Source organism: Phalangium opilio, unplaced genomic scaffold, assembly GCF_054372755.1.
Source record: "Phalangium opilio isolate 3A_F unplaced genomic scaffold, DU_Popi_V2 ptg000002l_1, whole genome shotgun sequence".
Classification (NCBI taxonomy): Eukaryota; Metazoa; Arthropoda; class Arachnida; order Opiliones; family Phalangiidae; genus Phalangium; species Phalangium opilio.
The window spans coordinates 4,418,874-4,443,143 of NW_028324144.1; the positions used below are offsets into that span (position 1 = coordinate 4,418,874).

General features: G+C 35.4%; 1 protein-coding gene across 1 annotated transcript in view; it reads left to right on the forward strand.

The window, feature by feature from the left end:
• The window catches only part of LOC149718387 (protein jagged-1-like), a 94,497-nt gene that overhangs the window by 60,129 nt on the left and 10,098 nt on the right, over positions 1–24,270 (forward strand). The window contains exons 3-7 of the mRNA XM_089843944.1: positions 8,032–8,347; positions 14,846–15,213; positions 15,285–15,733; positions 17,110–17,260; positions 19,068–19,226. Coding sequence (XP_089700070.1) covers positions 8,032–8,347; positions 14,846–15,213; positions 15,285–15,733; positions 17,110–17,260; positions 19,068–19,226 — 1,443 coding nt within the window. The remainder of the gene's footprint in view (positions 1–8,031; positions 8,348–14,845; positions 15,214–15,284; positions 15,734–17,109; positions 17,261–19,067; positions 19,227–24,270) is intronic.

The window sequence follows — 24,270 nt, forward strand, 5'->3', positions numbered from 1 at the left end:
ACGTCCCCGTAGTTCCTCCCATCTCAGTACCACTCCATAGACACAATTGTTAAAACACGCATAAGTTCAAAGTTTGAAACAAAGGCTTAGCTAATACTTTTATTTACATGCTAGCACAACTCAGTTAGCATCCGTGGTTTTAGCCACACTAAGCTTTGCTACTAATTGTAAATGTAGTGCATATTTTGGAAGAGAAATATCGGTTAATTTAAATTAATTCAATGGTTTAAAATCGGGACTACTTTTTGTAGCGCTTAATACAACCTTCTAACACCCATGAATCGTGGAGTAAGACTATGACTGTCAAAAACTTTAGAGTCTTTCTTACTTCAAACATCTCGCTTTCAAACTTACTGAAACTAACCTCTTGGTCTTCGTAGAAACTTCAGTTTGAAATGGACTCCTGAAGAAGGAGCTAAAAAATCTTAGGGAGGTCGATGAGGGGGCTAGATTAAAGATCACGATGAACGGGAGAGAGAGCGTGTGGCTGTCTTTATCCACAGCCCAAAATAAGGGGGGTCAACACATAACCAGTAAAAATAACCATTAAAGACCAAGTATTTTCTTTAACAAGACCGAGAATAACCGCTACCGTTTTTTTTTCTACCTGCCTACCTGCATGCTTTATCCTGGATGGGATACAGTGTGGTGAAGATCGGACCAAAACATTTTGTTTAGTTATCGCCGTACTGATGACGAAGTAAATAGGTATACTAAATTCCAGAGGGTGTAAAATTAGTTATATATCTATTTAACTACTAGTTATCAATTTTCATTTACCTTAATGAGTAATTACATAAAACACGAAAATTCAGTGGGTCTGCATTTATTGATATCGACTTTCTCCGTCGGCAGTACGGCGATTTCCAGATAATATAAATGTTGCTCTGATCTCTGCAACGCTGTGTATATTGTGAGCATGCGCGCGATTGTTTTGGAAGCCGCCTTCATTTATAGTTCAGCATCATCTTCTACAAGAAGATAACCCTTGGTCTTTTGGGGGTTTTCTTTTCGGTACCTGCCAAAAGTCAAAAAATACCACTAACACCACCTTCTGGATGGTTAGAATTAGGTTGGTCTACAGGTGCCTCGTGCACTTGTTGCGTTATAGCATTTGAAAATAAAGAAAAACAACCAACCCTCTTTCCATTCAATCTGTTCTGTTGGAATTTGTAATGGTCAAAAATAGGCCTAGGCCTAGCTACTGATAATAACGAATGTATAAGAAATACAGTTTACTTTACCTTTGAATATAAACGCCAGTTTTTCAAAAGGATTTAAAAAAGAAAAAGCTAGCTCACTCGTTTGGGATAATCCTGTTTACAGCTAGAAGTCAATTTTACACAAAACCCGCAACCAGCCGGGGTTCAAAACTTTCCCAGAATATTAAATATCCGTTTTTCTTTTTAAACTCCATCAAAAACTTAATTATAATATACTCCCACACTCAAAAGAACACATCGTACACTTGTTTTAAGTATACAGGGTGTTCCCAAAATAGGGTGGTTGGACCAAAATACCAGTGGGTTCAATGTGAAATTAATTTTGAGTCGAAAATGTAACTTATATGATATTTTGATCTAAATACCATGGTTTAGAGTTATAATTAGAGTTTTACGGACGTCCCCTGAAATTTAAATAAGCAAAGACAATGGTAATTTAATTGGAAATCAATCTAGAGTTGAAAATGTTCTATGATATGTGCTCTAAATACCACCGTTAAGTTTAGAGTTACAATTACAGTTTTATGGATGTCCCCTAAAATTTAAGAAATCAATTGAAAGACAATGCTATTATAATTAAGGGGTCATCCGTAAAACACTCTTGTTATGATGTCCAATAGGTCAAAATGTCATAGAAGTTACATTTTCGACTCAAAATCGCTCATTGTACTTCGGTCCTTAAGTAAGCAGTTAAAAGAAAATACTAATAAGACACTAATCATAACTTTTTCATTGCAAAATGTCATAGAACATTTTAGACTCAAAATCTCTCACTGTACTTCCATGCCCTTTTTATAACGCCCCTGTATTTAGAGTCGTGATGTAAAAATTTATTTATTTATAGCCTTGGGTACAATTTAAATTAGAACTGGATTGTAGTGTAGTGTAGTTTAGGTTAAGTATATTGAATTGTTGACCAAGAAATCATTCAATGGAGTTGTCCAAATAGAATACCGATTTTCCCTCGAGGCGATTTTTTAAAGATGGCGCGGTGAAATATTATCGCCCACCAAGAAGGACCTTAACTTAAATTGGTGAAAATATATAAATTTCGAGTTTTGGGTTTTTAGTTTTATTTTATTTTTCTTGCCCCTTAATCTAATGGGTCTTTTCTAGCGAAACTAATTTATCTTGGCATTTATAGCCTGACTTTTATATATATAGAAACGGTTCCTGGCTTTGCTTGTCTAGAGATACTTGTACTTGAAGTTATCGTAACGTTTTGGTTACCTTTTCTTTTCAACATGGCACCCATTTTTGCTGATAGAGGAAACTGGAATTAAAGCTGAAATTGAGTTTTCCTAAATTTTGTTAAGACTTATGAATTTTTCTGAATTTTTCCTGAATTTTAGGGAAAATTATAATTATTAGTGAGTTTTACTAAAAAAATGCAAATTTTCACGAGTTTTCCCTGAATTTTACAAACAAATTGTAAATTTTCATGAGTTTTCCCTGAATTTTACAAAATAATTGTAAATATTCATGAATTTTGCCTGAATTTTACAAAAAATTGTAAATTTGCATGAATTTTCCCTGAATTTTACAAAATAATTGTAAATATTCATGAATTTTCCCTGAATTTTACAAAATAATTGTAAATATTCATGAATTTTCCCTGAATTTTACAAAATAATTGTAAATATTCATGAATTTTCCCTGAATTTTACAAAATAATTGTAAATATTCATGAATTTTCCCTGAATTTTACAAAATAATTGTAAATATTCATGAATTTTCCCTGAATTTAAAAAAAATTGTAAATTTTCATGAGTTTGCCCTGAATTTTACAAAAAATTGTAAATTTTCATGAGTTTTCCTTGAATTTTACTAAAAAAAATATAAATTTCCCTGAATTATAGTCAACAAAAATTTATTTCCCTCACATATCAAGTTTCACCAGGTTTGTACAGTCAGCGATATCAAAAACAAACTCGATCAATTGCAAAGTTAACTCCGACACTGAGAAATTAAACCTTTATATCCCGAGAATTTCACGAGATCGTGACGTAATCCGCATGATTCTCATCCCATTCTGATCCTCCCTCAGCCTCTTAGAATCCTTCATCCTCTTCTTCATCTTCTTCTCCATCCTCGAGATGAACTCCTCGAGCAGGTCTCTTTTCTCTCAAGAATCTAGAACTAGTTGTGTATTTATTTTTGTAAACGTTTTATTTATGCCTCCAATCTATAAATCCAGCTTGGGCCTCATTCTATATAACCTAACCCTTGGCTAAAAATGACAGGCAGGTTTATTTTTACATTGAGGCTCTCTCACTGATCATGTCGTCTAAGAAAATTGTTACGTTATCGTATGAAAGTTTACGATGTGATCGTTAAAATGGCCGCGGTGTTACCGGTCTCATCGTATCAAGACCCAACTCTTAATGATATTCTCTTTAAAGCTTGCTCTAAGGGGGTTATTAAAGACGTTTCTTAACGCCAAGAAAATGTAAAAAGGGGGGGGGGGGGTTAAAATAATGGGAAATCATTTTTAATGACCATCTTGATGTGATATGCTACAATATATCGTATATGGCTTGTAAACATTCGTAAAACAAGATCGTCTTCCTTGGATATCGGAAGTAAATTAAATTGAAGTTGTTATATTATTAAATATTATGGGTGTTTCTTTTTAAGCATTTATAAACAGCAAACAGTCAATCAAACTTTGTTGATTTTGATTGTTGCGAAAATGGTCTTAGAACCCTTACGAAGCAGTACGTTATAAAAGTTTTGTAACTTATCTCTCCGCCATTTTTCAAGATGGTAGAGCTCTAAGCTTTCTTAATTAGCCTCTCACGTGTTACTAAAAAATCTGTCAAAAATTAAGGGGGATGTTCTTTTGAGAAATCAATTTTGAGTTGAAAATGTTACTTCTATCTCCATTTTGCCGTCTGAGCTAGCGTTTTAAGTTATATTTGGAGTGTTTTAGGGATGACCCCTTAAGTTTAAGTAAGAAGCTCAAAGACAATGGGACTTAAATTAAGGGATCTTCCATAAAACATTCCTGTTTTGGATATACAAATAATTAATATTCTAACAATCAAACTTCTAGAGTTAATTTATTTCTAGAGTTGTAATATCAAATCTTTGAAATTGTAGCTAGTAAAAACTGGATTTTATTTTATGAAATAATTAGATGTATATAATTCGAATATGTGTAAAAGGGATGAGATGAGATGAGATGAGAGACGTTACGTCGTTCTCTGTTAGTTCATCTTTTTTAGATTTTAAGGGGAAGCCGCCGGACTTGCTAAATTACCCGTATCTCATTTCCTTTTCTTAATAGTGAAAATTTTTATGAATTAAGAAAACTTTTTTTTTGCGAAATTAATTGATACCTTTAAAAAAACTGGATTGGATTTCATCTCCCCGTGGAGATGCGCCATTACAATTACTAGTCATAGAAATACTTTTTTGAATGAATGAGTGAGTGAAAAAATTTCCCACGGATTTTCATTTTTCATTCATTCAGAAATATTATTCCAAACGAGATGATGTTTAATATTTATATAATCGCTGTGGGTTTTTAAAGGTTACTATAGAGCCCATGGGTGTAATATTTAATTTATAATAACGACTTTAATGATTATTGGATAAGGAGGTGAAAATGTCGATAATATATATGTATAGCCTTTCTTCTGCGTATAGACTAAATATTGGGCTTGGACTTTGATTTTTATGGGCTATAGACTAAATATTGGGCTATACCCTGGAATTATTTGGGCTATAAATTAAATATCAGGCAAGACCCTTGAACTATTTGGGCTATAAATTAAATATCAGGCAAGACCCTTGAACTATTTGGGCTATAAATTAAATATCAGGCAAGACCCTTGAACTATTTGGGCTATAAATTAAATATCAGGCAAGACCCTTGAATTATTTGGGCTATAAATTAAATACCAGGCAAGACCCTTGAATTATTTGGGCTATAAATTAAATATTAGGCAAGAACCTTGAATTATTTGGGCTATATCTTAAAAATTAAGCGGAAACCCTTGATATCTGGACTATTTTTGAAAAATTCGAGACTGGCTGTATTTTTAAAAAGTGGGCTTGCGCAAGATGGAAAAGCTAGCCTAGAATCTGCGGTTGTAACCGTTTCAGCTAATTAATATCATTCATCATTTTAATCCTGAAACAACCCTAACTAAAAATAAAATTAATTGGCGTATGAAATAACGCTTTTATAAAAAAGTGTCTCATTAAAGACTTAGTTAGAACTATATTAAATATTAAATTTATATTCCGTTAGTTACTATATACTAACAAACTATATATATGTTAAAACAATTTCAGTTATGTAAATGCACCGTAACAAGGAGCGTAGTTCCTCTCATCTCCACTTTCACACGTAACCCCAAACTTCTGCCGGTCTCTATACACTTGACTTGACTTGATGGTTAACATTTTATAATTAGGTCAGTGTCATAATAGGCATAAACGAATAAATTAACCAACCAACTAATTTTCAGTTGTCGTTAGAGGAAGATATAGTAACTGCATGATTGAAACCTTGCACTTGGTACTTAGGGAGACAAGGAGACATCCTTCGCAGATAGAGCGTTAAATAATTTTACCAACTCCCTCGCAATACCCGTTTAAAATATTGTTGGAAAGATTTAACGCGTGCGATACGACGCCTCGGTACACTCATTAAACGATTGCAACTGATCGGAAAGAAAAAAATGTATTTTGATTTTCAAAAAAAAAAAAAGAAAGCTATGATGCGGAGATTTTTTTTACACTGTGATTTGTTTTTATATTTACCAGATGGCTTGTCGCTGCTAGCTACTGGCTTCTTATGGGAGTTGTGGGTGTTTTTGTTAATGTTTTCGTTAGTGTCTTAAAGTATAATAGGAATATTTTAAAGGGATTATGTAAGGTATTGTCAAAATTTAATTTATGTTAAGCCTGAGCTGCCTGATTATTAGAATATTTTTGGCACTCAGGATCTTTGAGACTAATCCCTTATAAACTAAACTAGAATTGCAAACAAAAGGATAATCATCGTTAAGCCTAATTCATCCTCGTTACTTTTAAATAAATAAGACTCACTAATCTCATAACTAGGCTTAGCTCATGTAATTAACACTCGTTAATCTCATGATTAGGTTTATGTCATGTTATTATGCCCCACTAACCTCTTGATTAGGCTTAGCATCATTAATTAATTAACCCTAATATACTATAGGTAGTTAAGAATAATTCATCCTCATTTCTTTCAGATAGGCTTGGCTCTTGTTTAGGCTTAGCTTCATTAAAAAATTAACCCTAATACACCATAGGTAGTTAAGCCTAATTAATCCTCGTTACTTTCAAAAAGGCTTAGCTCTTGTTATTACCTCTTGATTAGGCTTAGATTCATTAAATAATTAACTCTAATACACCATAGATAGTTAAGCCTAATTCATCCTCGTTACTTCAAGTATCAAATAGGTTTAGTTCTAACCTCATTCATGATTAGGCTTAACAATCAATGTTAGATTCAAATCTCTAACTTTTTCCCACAACATTTCAATACACCTTTAAGTACTTAAACAGTTAATTAGGGACCTTTTTATATTAATTATCCCACATTGTCGGATAACAAAGAAGACGCGTGTGACACCGGACACACTCCTACGATAACCATTCCGGAAACGACAGATTTGTTACCATTATCAATATTAACTTAAATACCATCCTTGAATTGTTAAGAGTTTAGAAGCAGGTGAATTATTTTTTCGTATCCTGTTATAGACAGTTCTAAGTAATTTAAAAAAATATGAAAAAGATATTTTGATGATATTTTAAGTATTTTTAAGAGGATCCTTGCAAGCGGAACGATCTGTAGCGTCGTCAATCAGATTCATCGTTTTCGCAATATTAAAAGTAATTAAGAACCCCTCCCTAGATTTTAAGCTCGAGTGAACATGAAAGGTGAAAGTCGCGGGCTCCCTTTCTTGCCCCTCAACCTTTAGTATAGCTTTATTTGAAAGTGCGGAAAATTTTAGATTGTCACGAATTGACGATTAACGGAACGGTTTTTCTCCTTTTTAATGGAGGGTTATTAACATTAATTTAATTCTGTTGAATTGCGATGAATTAAATATACCGTTTCTTAGAAGAAATTTGGTAATAATTGATTTTCAAGGGAAAAAGATCTAAAATGTTGAATTCTTTGGGTGATAATTTTTTTTGCAGAGACATTGATTGCATGAGTGAATTTAATGTCTCTCTATATTGTGGAATGTGGTCCAGGTTTTTAAAATTTTTTTGTTACTCAGTTGGGGTGAATTCGATTTGAGTCAATTAATTGAGTGAATTTGTTATATTGAAGGAGTTGAGTTTAATAGTTTTGTAGTCTGAAAGAGGGTTAAGGTGAAGGAGCTGGAATAGATGAGTTGAATTTAAAAGTTGAATGGAGTTAAATTTTTATTTTAGAGGCCTAATTTAACAGTTTGGTTTTAATTATTGTTAGTAAGAGTCATTAATGTAAACTGTCCATTAATTTTAAATTGATATTAAGTAAACTTACCCATTATAATTTTAAGCCAAAATTTTTTGAACTTTTATTGTAAAAGCTTAAGTTAACGGTTTTGAGTCAAATTGTTGTACCTTTTGACAGAGTCTCAAGTTGAATGATTCGAGTCAAAATGTTTTATCGTGTGAATGATGATTAATTAGTTTTAAATGAATGTTAATTAGAGTCATTAATGAGAACTTCCCCATTAGTTTTATGTCGACACTAATTAAGAATATTACTACTAATTTAATATAATTTCTTTCAATTAATTTGTATTTTATTTTAATTCTGTTTTAGTTAAAGACGGAGTAATAGAAAGGCATTTATACTCCGGTATAATTGTTCCATCGGCCGACTGGCATACTCTATTACATACTGGTCAAGCAGCCAAGATCAGTTACCGTATCAGGGTCATGTGCGACTTACATCATTACAACACGACATGCGCCAAATTTTGCCGACCACGAGACGATCGCTTCGGACATTATACTTGCAACGAACACGGTGACAAAGTCTGCGTTCCCGGATGGAGTGGTCCCAATTGCGAAACGGCCATCTGCAAACCGGGATGCCATCCCATTCACGGATTCTGTAACAAACCCGGAGAATGCTTGTAAGTCAACAATCATAATTACAAACCCTGTAGAGGATGGGGAAACTGGCAGAGTTGAAACCCAATAAAACCCGGTGCATAGGCTGGGTTTTTTCTAACCATGACATCGTAAGTTCATAAGATATGTTCCATAAGTTTGTTAATGGTTAATGATAGCTTGTCATGAAGTGACATAGGTCATAGATTCAGGGTATAGCGAAGACGCCTGGTGAGGCGCTGTCAAAGGCTTAGTAATGAAGACTAAATAGGACCTAGATGGAAGTCATGCAAAATTAACCACCGAGTGTAGGACTTCAATTCTCGCTTGTCGTTCTGCTAGAACTAGCTCGAGCTGTAAGTCTCTAAGTAGCATTACGAAGTATAGTTAGTGTCATCCTTATGGAACATATCATATAAACTTATGATGATATCAAGGTCAATCAAAATTATTTAATTTCAAAGTACACTGTTTAAAGCTAGGCACGAAGAAGGGAATTAAGTGATATTTAAGTATTCCCCTAAAAACTCACCGTTCTTGAGTCGCGAGACTTACTTCTTTGAAGTTCTTTAATCGGTCTGATGGTTCCGTTTTAATGAAGACCTCGAATCGGATAGATATCCATCCAATACGCGCGCTAAATGGCTTTATAATGCCTTAGCTACAAATTAAATTCTCGTTCTTCTTTTTCTTTCTTCAAGAAAAGAAAAGTTCTCTGTTATTTAGTTCTCCGCGCTTACTGAGCAACTATAAAAAATCTATTAGGTACTTTGAAAAGCGTAAATATACTTGCGCTTTCAAGCAAAACGATTTCGGGGTGGTTCTTTCTTTATTTGAGGCGACCGGGAAATTTATTTATATCTGTGTTTGTGGGGTGGTGCACTGTGACTGAAGAAAAAGGTATTTAAAAGTTAACAGTATATCTGTTCAGTTTGCTGATGGGTGTCAGTGTGAAGTTATGAAAACCAGGGTTAGGTTAAAGTTAGTGATGGAGCATGGAGTAACGGAACCTGGTATTACCCTTTCGAAAACTTCTTGTATCTTGAGAACGGTTCGGTTAATTTATCTGGCCACCATTTTCCAAGATGGTTGTGAATTTAAGTTAAATATCATGCATCCCTTGTGCAGATCGTAAACCATTTTGGACAGTATCAGTTAAATCATAAGTTTTAAAGGTATGACACTACCTAAACTTCTTTATGCTATAGACTTACTGAGAGCTAGTTCGAGAACGACAAGCGAGAATTGACTACAGTCGGTCAATTTTGCAGTCCATCTTCCTATTTAGTCTGTCCTAAGCCTTTGATTGCGCCTCACCAGGCGTCGCTTTACTAGAATCTATGACCTACGCCACTTCAAGATAAGCTCTCAGTAACCAGTGATAAACTTAAGGAACAAATCTTATGAAGGTCATATTCAAACGATACTGGACCTTCCTCTCTCTGCCTAGCAAATATTGCAAAGTTATGGTTGACTGTACAGAGAAAATGATAGATCCTTTCACCATCAAAGAGTTGCTTCATGTAGTAAACATAAACACTGGTCAAAAAAGACCCGATTCTTTATAGCTATTAGTTAAATCTCACTGAATGTCGAATACCATGCACCATAACACATAGGGCGTTGTTGGGACAAGGTGTAGTTGAATTGGTAGAACTGCAAAGAAACTACTATGGTTTTTTCGTGGCAAGGAGTCTTTCAAAGTTATCGCTCCCCGCTGATTCTAAATTGAATCACTTACACCGGGCCTTGACGAAGCCGATAATTCACTAGTAACATTTTTACCCCGAGTTCTCCGTGGCAGACGTGCAAGGGACTAGTCTAAACACGTTTTTCTATTTTACAAAAATTTCCCAATGGCAACTCTCTGGTAGACGTTTCTCTTTTCTATTCATTACGATGGCTTTTTTACGTAAGACGATTTCGAATTCACTTGCATGGTTATAGGATGCGTGGATTTCCGCTACCTACCTGGAAAGGAAGCCCGAATCCAACCCCAATGTATAGTAAATGACCCTAAACCTCGGCTATACCACAACCTCTTTTTTCTTTCTCCCATTCAACTTTTTTTCAAGCAATCAGTTTCTTTGGCTGTAGAAATGACCTCGCATTAGATTAAAAACTCTGGATGGTGAAGTTCGTTTCCCATGCTATGAAGAGTTGTTAAATCCATTCCTCAGGACACGTTATCTTAACACTTAGATCTAGTGTTGTACTTTTTTTTAAAGATTTCAACCTATGGTCTATTACCATCAGGTTAAAGGTCGATATGCTAAAATTGTAGCGGTGCGTTTGGATAAGGTATTCAGAACGTTACTCAAGGATTTAAATATGTGAGAATACCAACTATTGTAGACAGTGAATATTTTTTGTATAGGAAATGTACACTTAGAATATTGAATATTAATAAAAAGATTTATGGTTTATGAACGGAGGGTGGCAAGGGTTCAACCATCTATGGTGTTCAGTTAGGGTTACGGAAAGGTCATCTTACGATACAAACAATGATTCGTTGTTGTTATGACCAAGGCTTAAAATTTTCAAACTCTTTTTGTAGCAATGTGTACGGAAGTTGGCCTTTGTTAGGACCAAGGCTTAAAATTTTCAAACAGTTTTTGTAGAAATGTATGTACGGAAATTGGTTTTTGTTAGGACCAAGGCTTAACAGTTTATTCTTGTAATGGAAATGAACGGAGATTGGCACTTGACTTGTTAAGTTCCATTATGGTTTGAAATGGACCGTGACTGTCCATCGGAAAATTGAAAAAAAAAAAAACCTTTTTATATTTACAATACCATGAAGAATGTTTTAACAGACAAAAATCTTGTTGTATCTGAGCATAAACCGGACGGTGTTGAAAGACTTACCGTAACGTATATGAGAGGTTATCAAAAAGGGTGAATGCACCGTTAAAACTTGTATGGTACAAGTTTTTTAAGAACGGAATATATGTTCATGAGCTGACACAAAACGTTTAAGTATTTAAAACCCCCTCTAGTTAATCGTGATCAGAATCGCCCTGATCGTTCCGTTTATAAATCGCGTTTAAATCGATCAAATTGACGTTACATTATTGACACCCATGGTTTTAACGTTTACTCTAAGTAACACATCATCAAGAAGTATGACAACGAATGTGTTGTAATGTAGGGGCTTATCTTCCCTCAAATAGAGAACTCTACTGGGCATGCGTGAATTTCGTAGCGATATTTCCATTGAATCTACCCACGCTTACAGTCACGTGGCACTGAACAAAGCACTCCTCCACTAATGACACTAAATAGTAACACTACTACTTCAAAATATAGTTCTTGTCAAGCCCCCTTAAATGGAGGTGTGTTATCTTTACATAGTTTTCAGACTAGAAGGATTGATACCATTTACACCTGGATTCGAGGCTATTTGCCACTGCACTTTGACCTCCAAGTAGCTTGACCTTCTGGTGTAAATGTTATCAATGCTCCTAGTCTGAAAACTATGTACAATATAACATGGCAAGAAATTGAGCATTACAGCATGGGTAGGTTGTCATACTTCTTATTTCAACGCTACTTACAACGCTTTTACTGAATCCACAGAAAGCGTACCCCCCCCCCGTTCAAACTGAGTTACACGTTCTTTATAAAGATCTCCACCCATTGTTAGTAGCTGTAGAATGATTTAACAGTATTTAAAAAGCTCACGATTTCTTAGTTTAAGGCGATGAAGAAAAAAGATCTTAAGAAGTCGGAAATGTCTTAACATTCCTTATCGATATCATGTTTATAATGTTGATCAATGTCACCTGAGATTGATTGAATGGGGCGTTAGTTAAACGACCTACCTTTGGTAATTGTCCAAAGTAACTCTGACAAACTTTTTACGATCGTATGTTTGTACCTAGTTAGGTTCTCACGCTGCCATTGCGTCCGTACCATAATGGAAAGTCATCAAAGCCAAGTCTTAACGCGTATCCTGTTTAACTTATAATGTATTGAATTCTTTTAGTGACTTATAAGGTAAAGAGATATTTATAAAGTAGGTTAAAGGTTGGGCCATAGCTCGAATAACACCTGACTATACCTATCTGGGACGTAGACCCCCGTTCAAAAGAAATGTTGAACTAAACTTGACCCACTTGTTGGGTTGAAATATGTTTGATTCTTTAATGTATTAGATGATCTCTAGTAAGGAAATCCTAAACCGTAGTCGAGAAAAAACTTAGCAATTACCTAGAAAGCGGCTTTTTTTTGAAGGAAAAATAAAAAAAGAAATAACTTATATATACCAACATCACCTTTCAACCTCTTAATTTTTAAAAGATCCCCCTACACCGCTTTAAAAACCAGCTTCTCGCGGACCGGTGGTGGTGTATTGGTAGGTAGACATCGCTATCTTAGTATCTAACCCGGAATGTTTAGTTTCTACTTGTTTCTAGGTTGGCATAGCTGCCTTTTTTTGACTGCCGTTTTTGTAATCGGTTCAGATATTTTAGAAGGGGGTGCAGCATGCAGTCACTTAAATTGGTGTTTAGAGTGTGGTTAGTTGGTTGCTTGGGTGATATACACCCTAATTTTAACAACTATATTAGTTTAAATTATTTCTCTATAACAACCCTTGGCACGTAGGTTAGCTACTACAGAGGTCGGAGGTCATTAGGTGGTAATATTGATTTTTTAAAGGGAGCGTGAATCGTAGAAACAATTAAGATGATTTGTTCGATTTAGAGTGGGTTAATAAATAATAAAACTAACCCAATTATTCATTTAAAAGTTGGCAAAAATAGGCTTAACAGTTTGAAAATGTGTTCGATTGTTTTTGCTCTGTATTTCCCGCAAATTCATCTGATGGGTCTCATTGGTTGAAGTTTCAGCCAATCAGAGAAGGAAAAGCTTAAGTCTTGGCAATCAATATACCAGGAAGAAGTTTCTTCAAGTTTATAAGCCTATTTTATCATCTGAAAAGGAACAAAATCTCTTATGGGACTTGTCTTTGAATCTTATGGATATAATTAAATCAAGTGATAATATTCTAAACTGTTATCAAACAAAGGCTTGAAAGTATCGATTGGAATTTTAATATCTGGCCCTTCAGTCGTTCCATTTTGTTCTCTTATCATTTACTTTTTCTAGTCTTTGTCCACTGAGAAATTTTTAATTAATCGAATTAAGCTTAAGGCAACATGTTTTATATTTACGATTACGACGTTTTGAAATTTCTGCCTTTGGCTTTTATTAAGCTACTGAAACATTTAAAACATAGCTCCAGTATACAACGAAACACCGCGGAATAACCCTAAAGATCAGTAGGTCAATCGTGAGCATGAAGCTATGGTTTATTTAAGAAAACTTTATTCCAAACATGGTTTGGTTTCAATTAGAATAGTTGTCGACCTCAAGATTTCTTTATTTTTTCGAAACAAATTCTCGTTTTTTTTGGGCAACTTTTTCTGTATTATCGTATATTTGTTTCTCACGGGAACCAAACTGTTTATATTATTATACTTAACTCAGACGACAAGAAATGTTTAAAAAAGTTACTACCTCAAAAATTACCCCGAAGAATTATTCATGAAAAATAAGAACATTGATAAATATTTTTGGAACAAAACGTCTCTGGTATAAATTACGAGCTAAAAACATTAGCTTCCTATTTTGTTTTACAATTTTTTTTTACTTAAGTATTTTCTACGCTATAAGCGGTTTTTCGTGACAAATAAACATTCGGAAGCATGATTTTTCTCGAGGTTTCGAAGAAAATGCGTAAACTTAAGAAACGTTTATGGAAATACGCCGTGACTATAGCTTGATTATTCCATGTTTCAGTCTCGCCATTATTTTAATTTTTATTTTAACTCCACTTAAAAGAGGACAGACAAAATAGAAAGATTTTAGTTCTTAACCGAAAGAACGGAAACCTTCATGTATTTTTGTATCATCATAAGTTTATGAGATATGTTTCATAAGTATGACGCCAACTATACTTCGTAATGCTACTGAGAGACTTACAGCTCAAGCTAGTTCGATAACGACGGAAGCGAGAATTGCATGACTACACTCGGTTGTTTTTTGCAGTCCATCGTCCCATATAGTCTGTACTAAGCCTTTGACAGCGTCTCACCAGGCGTCGCTTTTCGAGAATCTATGACCTACCTCACTCACTTCATGACAAGCTCCAGTTTGTAACCAGTGACTAACTTATGGAACATGCTTATGAACTTATGCTATCTCTTAAAATTAGTTGTAAATGTTTAAGTTGTTCAAAACTGAAATGTAACTGCATTTCTTTTCAATTGCAGAACTTTTAAACCCCCCTCTGCAACCCCTTCATACAGCGCCACCTCGTGGCTAATTAATAAACTAGTCATACTAAAACTTTATTATTGGAAGCTTTAATATTTAATAAATACTGAGCTTCCGATGTTAAACCTAAAATTTAATCACTAGAAATTGTCATTAACTGAAAGATTAACAAGTGTGTGGAGTTGTTGAGGAATAGTACCTGTACTTAACTATCTGCTTTATTTTTAATTTTATTTAAGATGTCGGTCCGGTTGGAAATCCGAACTATGCGATCAATGTATGCCTTACCCGGGTTGCCGGCATGGTTACTGTAACGGATCACCGTGGCAATGCATCTGCGATATCAACTGGGGTGGTATTCTTTGCGACCAGGATCTCAATTACTGCGGCACTCACGAACCATGTTTCAACGCGGGTACTTGTGAAAACACGCAACCCGATGAATACATGTGTCGTTGCGCCGAAGGGTTTTCCGGAGTCAATTGCGAAGTTGTGGACAATCCTTGCGCCACATTACCATGCCAGAATGGAGGTACTTGTTCCGAGATCAACGGAACTTTCAGTTGCACTTGCCGGCCTGGATGGGCGGGAAATAAGTGTCAAATAAGTAAGAATTGTTTTAAACCAAGGCTTAGAATAATTTTTTAACAATTGAGTAATAAATTATTCCAATCTCAGATATAGACGAATGCGCTTCCAACCCATGCTTAAACGGAGGTACTTGCGAAGATCGAGTTAATTCCTATCGATGTATTTGCAAGAAGGGTTGGCAAGGGAACCGATGTCAAAAAGACGCTGACGAATGCCAAAACAGTCCCTGCATCAACGCGGACGGCTGTCGCAACTCTGACGGTGATTACGAATGCGATTGCAAGAGAGGTTGGGCCGGCAAGAACTGCGACCAGAACATTAATGATTGCACGGGACAGTGTCAAAACGGCGCAACTTGCATCGACCTCGTGGACAGTTACCATTGCGTTTGCGACGTTGGATTCACCGGACAACATTGCCAAACCAACATCAATGATTGCGATCCGGAAAAGTGTTTAAACGGAGGCGAATGCGTCGACAGGGTTGCCAGTTTCTCGTGTATTTGTCCTGTTGGATACAAAGGAGCCCAGTGCGAGGTAAGTACTTAAAATCCTTTCAATAAATGGGTTACTATATTTATTAGTTCATGGTTCTTGTCATTTTAACCTTAACATAATAGTAGAAAATTAAAATTCATCAGGCAATATCAGTAAAAACCCGGGAAAAATTAGGGAATTTTAAAATTAAAAATATGTGGCAACCCTTAATAATAATAATGACTTTCTCACGATATCTCTTAAAGTATCGTTGCCCCAAATTATCGAATTATCGATTCGCGTGTAACGAAGACATTAATGACGATAATTATCTCAGCGTCTTTTAAATTTCCTCTTCATTCTTGATTGGCTGTAATTATAGTCCTGGGTTAGCTAAATACCAATCGTATTAATCATATCAACACGCGTTTTATTCAAACGTTAACCCTAACCCCCTTCACGTATTCTTCGTTCATAAAAAAAACCTTGGGTAGACGGAGAGTCGAAGATTGTCACTATAGCATAATTGCTATGTACGTGATGTTATAAAAGGTTTTTTTTCTTCATAACACTCTCTCAATTAGACCTTAGTCAAGCATTAGGCGTAGGAAGTCTTCTTAACTTACTGTCAGTTTAATTAAAGAAAGGGGGTGTTTGATATCGATGAACTGCATGCACTTGGCCTTGGTTAAGTTTAAGCCTTGGTTTATTAACGCGTTCGCTAATTTCATCAGATGCGGTGTATACTTGGGTCAATGTTTTCTCGTGAATTTCTTCAATGAACTATGTAATTTCAGAAGTAAATAGTGTAGTGGGAAGTATGTATCTCCAGCTTAAGCTAGTGTAAGGCGTCTCTTTCCCATAAAAAACACGGTTTGTGACGCAAATTTTGAATTCATCCAATCAGAGATCTAGGCAAGTTACCGAAAGAAATATCTTAACGCGTGCTACCACACGGTTCTAAAGCTAAAATAGTGTATTCATCCGCGACTTCCCGCCAAAAACGCGATTCAGGGAAGGCGCGTAAAAGGTTTAAGCCTCGCGAAACCCCTTTGTTACGTACTTCCCCTTATTTACTTCTGATAGTGTTGTTTAATGGAATTTCAACTCAATGTATTTTCTATTCAACTCTACCGTTGAATAATATTCATGGTAGAGTTAATGTTAACGCGGGGATTTTCGTTACTTACTTTCGTGTAGGCGATTTTGGCGCGAAAGGGTTCTTTAACTTATAGCCATACAGTAAATTCGGAGCACGCATAGACCATAAGAGAATGTTTCGTCCACTCCCCTTTTGGGTAGAAGGCAATAGCTTTTAACTATGTAATACCTTAAAGGTTTTTCAAAGATCGTATCGATGTATTTATTATATAAGAGAAAGATTTATTTTCATTATTATTCATAAAATGTATCCTTTTTATTTTAAATTTCTCTAGATTGACGTTGACCTTTGCAATCCAGATCCGTGCCAGAATGGCGCATCTTGTATTAATATGCATAGCGATTATTATTGCGGTTGTACGCCCGATTACCATGGCAAGAATTGCTCCATACCAAGAAATAAATGCGACAATCCACCTTGTTCAGGTATGTTTCAACTCATTAAGTCGAAATTTCTGGTTTTTGTCTTGCGATTGTCTTTCATTGGGCCCAGGAACGATGTGTTTGTGACGTAACGTTCTAGACGAATGAAATAGGCTTAACAATTAACGAAAAGTTTGAATTAGGCTTAACAATTAACGAAAAGTTTGAATTAGGCTTAACAATTAACGAAAAGTTTGAATTAGGCTTAACAATTAACGAAAGTGTTTGAATTGGGCTTAACAATTAACGAAAAGTTTGAATTGGGCTTAACAATTAACGAAAAGTTGCAGTTAGGTTTAACAACAACATAATAGTTCAAATTAGGCTTAACGATTACCCAAGGGTTTGATTAAGACTTGACAATTAACTAAAAAGTGTCTAAATTAGGCTTAACAAATAACCGAGAGTTTGAATTAGGCTTAGCAAAAATCAAGATTTGGAACTAGGTTTAAGAAATGGCAGAGAGTTAGTCTTAGCAATGCGTTGACAGGTGTTTAATTGGTGGTGTTGCAACGATACAAGACTAATAGTTTCCGTCGGATGTTAGTTGGGAGTAGCTAGCAAATGTATTTCTTCTCGCGAGACGAAATCTTATTTAAATAAAGGTAGATTCTATCTTCTCCGCTTCTGCACTGCCAATTCCAGCTTTTTCATAATTTTTCTTCGGCAAGCGGCCCGACGGAGGTACGTTAAGCCTAACGTGTGAAACTTTCTCTACCTCACACTTTGATACGCATTCCCCGTGTTCAATGAGACGTTCCGAGTAATATCCAATGTTCCCTTCTCCACCGTAAGAATCAAATCCGGGAACACACAACCCCAACGAACCAACAGTTCCGCTATCCACTTACACCGACACTGTCCTTGTCAGAAATTAGAAAATTTCAATTCTTCCCTGTTCTATTACTAAAACCCAACGATGCTACCGTAAGATCAGACACCTGCCGTTGGAAGGGGATTGTCCTGGGAAACGGAACGGTGTAGTGGTGTTGTTCATGGTGGACGATGGTGAACCCCGATGGTTTTTTTGCTTTACTGCTAGTTCTTATGTTACGCAAATCGGAGGTTGGGTTGGAGAAATCACCGCGCTTTTAGGTTTAAGGCCACAGGGGCTATTTATTCTTCGGTCGTAGTCAGTCGCTACTGAAAAAAAAATTCGTCTTACCTATGTAATTAGCGAACATTACGATGTCTCTAAAAAAGCCCCACTTGCTTCGTTGCATGGCTCTTTGATAGAAGAATTTCCGGAATAGGTTTTAGGGTAGTAAATTTATTTTTTCATCTAGTTTTGTAATAATGCTTAAGGCATAATTCGTCATGTTTTATTTTGGGAAATTTTATTTGTAATTATATCCATTATTCAGATGAATTTTAATAAATTTTTATGAGATTATTAAATAGATTTTGCTGGTGAAAATACATAGAATTTAATTTCGATTACAATTAGATTTTCATGGTTTTAAATACTTGAAAATGTCAAATATTAAGCTGTTTTGTTGTTTGTCGTCTGCTTTTTAAGGGCGTAACTCCGTAACTTTGGCAATAGGGTGACGTCACGGCTGTGGCGTCTGCTCTTTAAGCTCCTCCTAACCCCGTAACCTTGGCAACAGGGTGACGTCACAACTGTGTCGTTTACTCTTAAAACTGACCCACTAATCTATGATTATTGAAACTTCAATCGTTCTTTCTCAAATATAAGCCAACCATTCTCTCTTTTTTAACTACAAGTTTAACTTTAGACATACCATTCACCTTGATTTAATTTATACGTACCGTTGTTTAAAATATCATTATTTATTTATTTTAACAGAAACTGACAGTTGTATGGTACCAGTCTCTTCAGGAGGTTCAAGATACCACATGGTAACAACTACAGTTTGCGGTAACCACGGAAAATGCATCAGCGAACCAAATGGCGGTTTTACTTGCGTCTGTGATCCAGGGTACAGCGGCAGATACTGTCACGAGAGTGAGTTGTTGTTTTTAAACTTATAAATCTTATAATCCGAGCTAACTTCAAACAACTTAATCGCGTTAAAGTTATTCCTTAATGCATTCTGCATTCCGTTAACTTTTTTTAACTTTGACATATCTCTCTGTATTGGAAACGAAAACCAGGAGCATTCACGTTTGAAATATATCAAATGATAGGTATCGCGTATAACCTTTTGACCTCTTGAGTTGTGGTGGACTGGTAACACCCCCTTGGGTAGATCAGAGAAACACTTAAAATATTTTTCATAAATTCGTGAACACAGAACACTTCTGGAATCTTATTTCGCCTTATTTTTTTGGCGTTTTTAAGTTAGAAAAAAGATGAAAACTACAGTTCACTTAGTAACTTGTCAAAAAACTGAGTTTCACTGTACGCTAGCTAGCTATATACTCCCCCGAAATGATTTTGGTTTTAAAAAAAAATGTTTTTACCTTTTTTGCAATGGTGATTGAAATTTTTGGGGCTCCCCCAAATTGTTGGTCACGATTTATGTTACGGTTATACCGCGCTATTGGTTAAATGTTGGGTTTTAAACAACGTGGTTCGGATCAGAACTGTTTTGGGATTCGCCGTACCGGTGACGTAGAAATTGGTATACTAAACTGCAGACCTATGAAACTTTTAGAAAATAACTTACTATTTCTTTTATTTCACTATTAAATAACAATTAATCTAAAAGATTAAATACAGATAATTTAAATAAAATTAATAATACGCTTGAATGAAAAAATTGTTTGCCTCAAACTTGGCGATGGGGAATTACCGTAATTTTTAATAACTGCAATTAACGATAATTATCGATTAAATTACCATTATAAAATTACAGTATAATATAAATCAGTAATTTACGGCGATATTTGGTAAATAAACGGTAATTTATGACCAATAAATTACCAACCCACATATATAGTCTTAAATGTTGTTAACTTAATTGTTATTTAAACTAAATTATCTGTAATTACTCATTTAGATAATCGCTAATTATTGGTGAAATCAAACCTCTTGTTATTTTTAATTTTACACATATTTTTAAATAGTTTCAAAGTTCTGCAATTTTGCATACCCATTTTCTTCCGTCGTGAGTCTGGCGTGATCTCATCCACACTGTAAATGCATTAACATTATCGACAATAGAGGTCTTGAAGCCAAAAAATAATAAAAAAAATACCTTATAGTTTCAATAGGTTTTATTCTAACACTTATTTGAATCTTTCAAGCTCAGTTTGCCAAAATGTTATATAGTTCAACATAATGTATCGTTCCACCTTAGCTTTGTCTCTTTTGCAAACTTATCTTTTGAACAAGAATATATCGAAATCTCCTGACCACAAGAGTACATACGTAAGAGAGGGGCTTTAAAAAACCACCCACTGCATTCTACGATATATTTTTATATCTCAAAGCCTGTTTTATATAAACCTCCCTCCCCCTTTATGTATAACACGATCAAACTCTGTATAATAAAAACAAGTTGGGAAAACCAAAATATTACCTCTCCGAGTCAAGACGACTACTTACAAACTTATTTACCCAGATATGGAAATGTTTCTTAAGTTAAAATTTATGAAATATTAAAGCAGTGTACAAAGCATAGCAAATTTACTGTAAATCAGACGACATTTTACATCCAATAATGATATACTTGTACACATTAAAATCATCCGATGGGGGAAAAACGGGTCATCGGCGTTTTATAAATGACGCTAGCGCAATAAAGCGTGCAAGGTACCAAGGCTTAACAAAAATTGTAGGATAACATATTTATAGAGATAGATAACAACTTTTATAATTAAAATTAGAAACTAACATATCTCTTAAAATTCTCGCGTGATCAACTGGTTTCACGCCAATTAAATAGCTATAGTCCCATAGAGCTATTTGTATTAAATTCTCCATGGTTTTTTCGCCAAGCTGAGAACTACGCGTTTTACGTCACGTTATCCAAAAAGCCGACTATTTTCTTTGAAGACCGCGCGAGCTCAGCGCTAAGCACCGTGACGTCAAAATTCAAAAACAAAATCCCTGGGCCGCGTTCAGCAACGCTGGGCTCTGCTGAACGCGGCCCAGATTTCCACCATGATTATAAAATCTAAGCCTAATTATTTAAAAGTGTATTTAACTTTCGGCTCACTCTGAACCGTTAATGTCTCTGCATACAGAAACGAAAACCAAACCCAAACGTTTACTTTATGGTTCACTAGGCCTATTGACAAATAAGAGTTCATTTGACTAACATAGCAGCGTTGTGCTTGTATTCACTGTGATTAAGGAAAGGATTATGCTATAAACAGATGTAGTATAGCTTAAGTAATATATAAACATCCATTTTAAATAATAATATTAAAAAAAATCTTTGGAATATCAAAATGAAATAGAGCTTTAAAGCTACAAAAGTACTAAATGCATCATAATTACGAAAAATATTTCCACATATTCACTTTATATTAAGGATAAAGGGAATATTATGGTTGTGTTGGATTTCTTTACACATCAAAACAAAACGAACTTCTAACGCAGCGCACTACTGTAACAACGGACGGACACATAGAGACAAAAACATAGACTGCTTTTAACTCTTTCCGTATTAATTTTGAATTGAGAAACAAGATTATCTTAAATATTAAAATAAATATAATTAATATTAAATATTTTCTTCGTTAGTTGTTCGCCTTATTGAGCGTTACATCGCGTTTATAAAGAACAATTAGACATTCTTGAGAGACTTGACTAATATTGGCGTTTGAAATGAAGCATACGCCGGTTGCATTACCTTACTCAAATAGGTAGTATATAACGGTGTCGAACTACAGCTAATAGCAAGAACAACCGCAATTGCGAAAACCTTTGGTGGCGATCCCACCTTAGGGAGGCTAGACGTTTCTCGTAACCCTAGCTGATCGCCGCGAATGTCTTAAACCCAACGATGACGATGGAGTAGAAGCCAGGTGTACAGACTGGTGTCCAAGTGGAATGGACGAAGACCAGAAGATGGTGGTGATTAGAAGCCAGTATGTACAGACTGGTGTCCGTGTGGGATGGACGAAGACCAAAAGATGGTGGTGATTAGAAGCCAGTATGTACAGACTGGTGTCCATGTGGGATGGACGAAGAGCAAAAGATGGTGGTGATTAGAAGCCAGTAAGTACAGATTGGTCTCCATGCGGGATGGACGAAGGCCAAAAGATGGTGGTGATTAGAAGACAGTAAGTACAGATTGGTCTCCGTGTGGGATGGACAAAAACCAGAAGATGGTGGTGTGAGAACTCAAGTAGAGGAGCCACTTCCGTGACTGTGAAAGCAGTTCGGAAATGGCGAACACGTTTGCTCCGATTTGGAAACTGCGAACGCGGTCACGTGGGTGTAACAACAGACACACAGACAGACACACACACACACGTCGAAATTAGAACCTCTCCGTGACATACGTCACTCGGAGAGGTAAAAAGTCCGGTAGAGAAAAAAAGATCTTTGAGGGATCAAAATAGTTATACCTGTCTCAAACATTTCAACCCGAAATTGTTGGGTTTCGTTCGCATCAAGTTTGCGAAAAAAATATTGTTAACGATAGTGTCACTTAGTGTGCATAAGCTAAAGGGGCTACAGAAATTAATTTTCTCTTCCCCCTTTCTTAATTATAACTGCGCATGCGCTTCAGGGTTGGCAGAAATTTGTAATTTTAACTGCGCATGCGCTTCAGGACTGCCAGAAATTTGTAATTTTAACTGCGCATGCGCTTTAGGACTGCCAGAAATTTGTTATTAGCATCAAGCATCTCCTCTGGGTTTAGAACTGAATCTAACAGAATTCTATTAAATTTTTAATCTGTTGATGATAGCTGTTGAAGACTGGCATCATTTGTCTTTATATTTTTGTAATACTTTCGAGACCTTTAAAATTGGCATTTTCCAAGGAGTAATTTTATTGGAGTGGAAATAAGATTTTAGATAAAAATGCATTGCATTGCATCTTAATCTCCATTAATATTGCTCCATGGTGGCCTTTCATCCGGTTTTACATTGTAATTTTCCTTGGAGTAATTATATTGGAGTGAAAGCTAAGTTTTGTATGAAAGTGCATTATATTTCATCTAAATTTCCTGTTGTATTGCTCCATGGTGGAAGATTATGCTATGAATGATTAGGTATGGGTTTAGTACCTTGAATATAAGTGCGAAAAGGACTTGTACAAATTAGAAAACGTAATGAAAAGGTACTTGATTAAACGTTTCAGCAATCTCATCCCCCCAAACGTAATTAATCCAATGAAAACCAATTAATAATCGATTACTAATTAATCTCAACAAAATCGATAATCGTTAATTATCCATTGAGGTTATAGTCATTTTAGAACGGAGATCAATTTTTTCTTAGAATGAGGAGTCTAAACAGGGCGGGGATGGTTTTAAAGTGATACTTAAATGGTAGTTGCATTTAATAGGTTTAAAACATAATAATTTAAAAAAAAATTAAATCATAATTTTTTCAAAAATCATGAGATTTCAACCAATCTCTTAGGGGTAAGGAGTTCTGACTAGCAGACGACTCTTTTCAGGTATAATGTGTAGAACCGGGATATTTTTCTTTAAAACGCTGATCAACTCCGCGTTAGTTAGTGTCAACAGGGATAGATTTAATTTTAGAAGTAGGAATGGAGAACAGAGTAATCTTGGCGCGCGTCAAAGTCCCGGACCCCCTTCCACGGAACGGAGGGGTATGAAAGAATAGGCGGGAGGGTCATAGCGACAGAGGTAAAAAAAAATTGCGTATTTTTCGCCGAATTCCCCGTCAGCAACGTCATCAAAACGTAGTTTAAGTGAGCCAATAAGATAATTTATACCTTTCGTACGTGTTGGAGGGAGGGGATCTATAATAGGCTATGAGTCGGACTAAAGTAAATACTAACCGTTCTCCATTCCTACTTCTAAAATTAAATCTTTCCCTGGTGTCAAATAAAACAGGCACAAAACGCCGTGAACTTTTATTAATCAAAAGGCATTAAGTGGACCTTTAATTGAAGG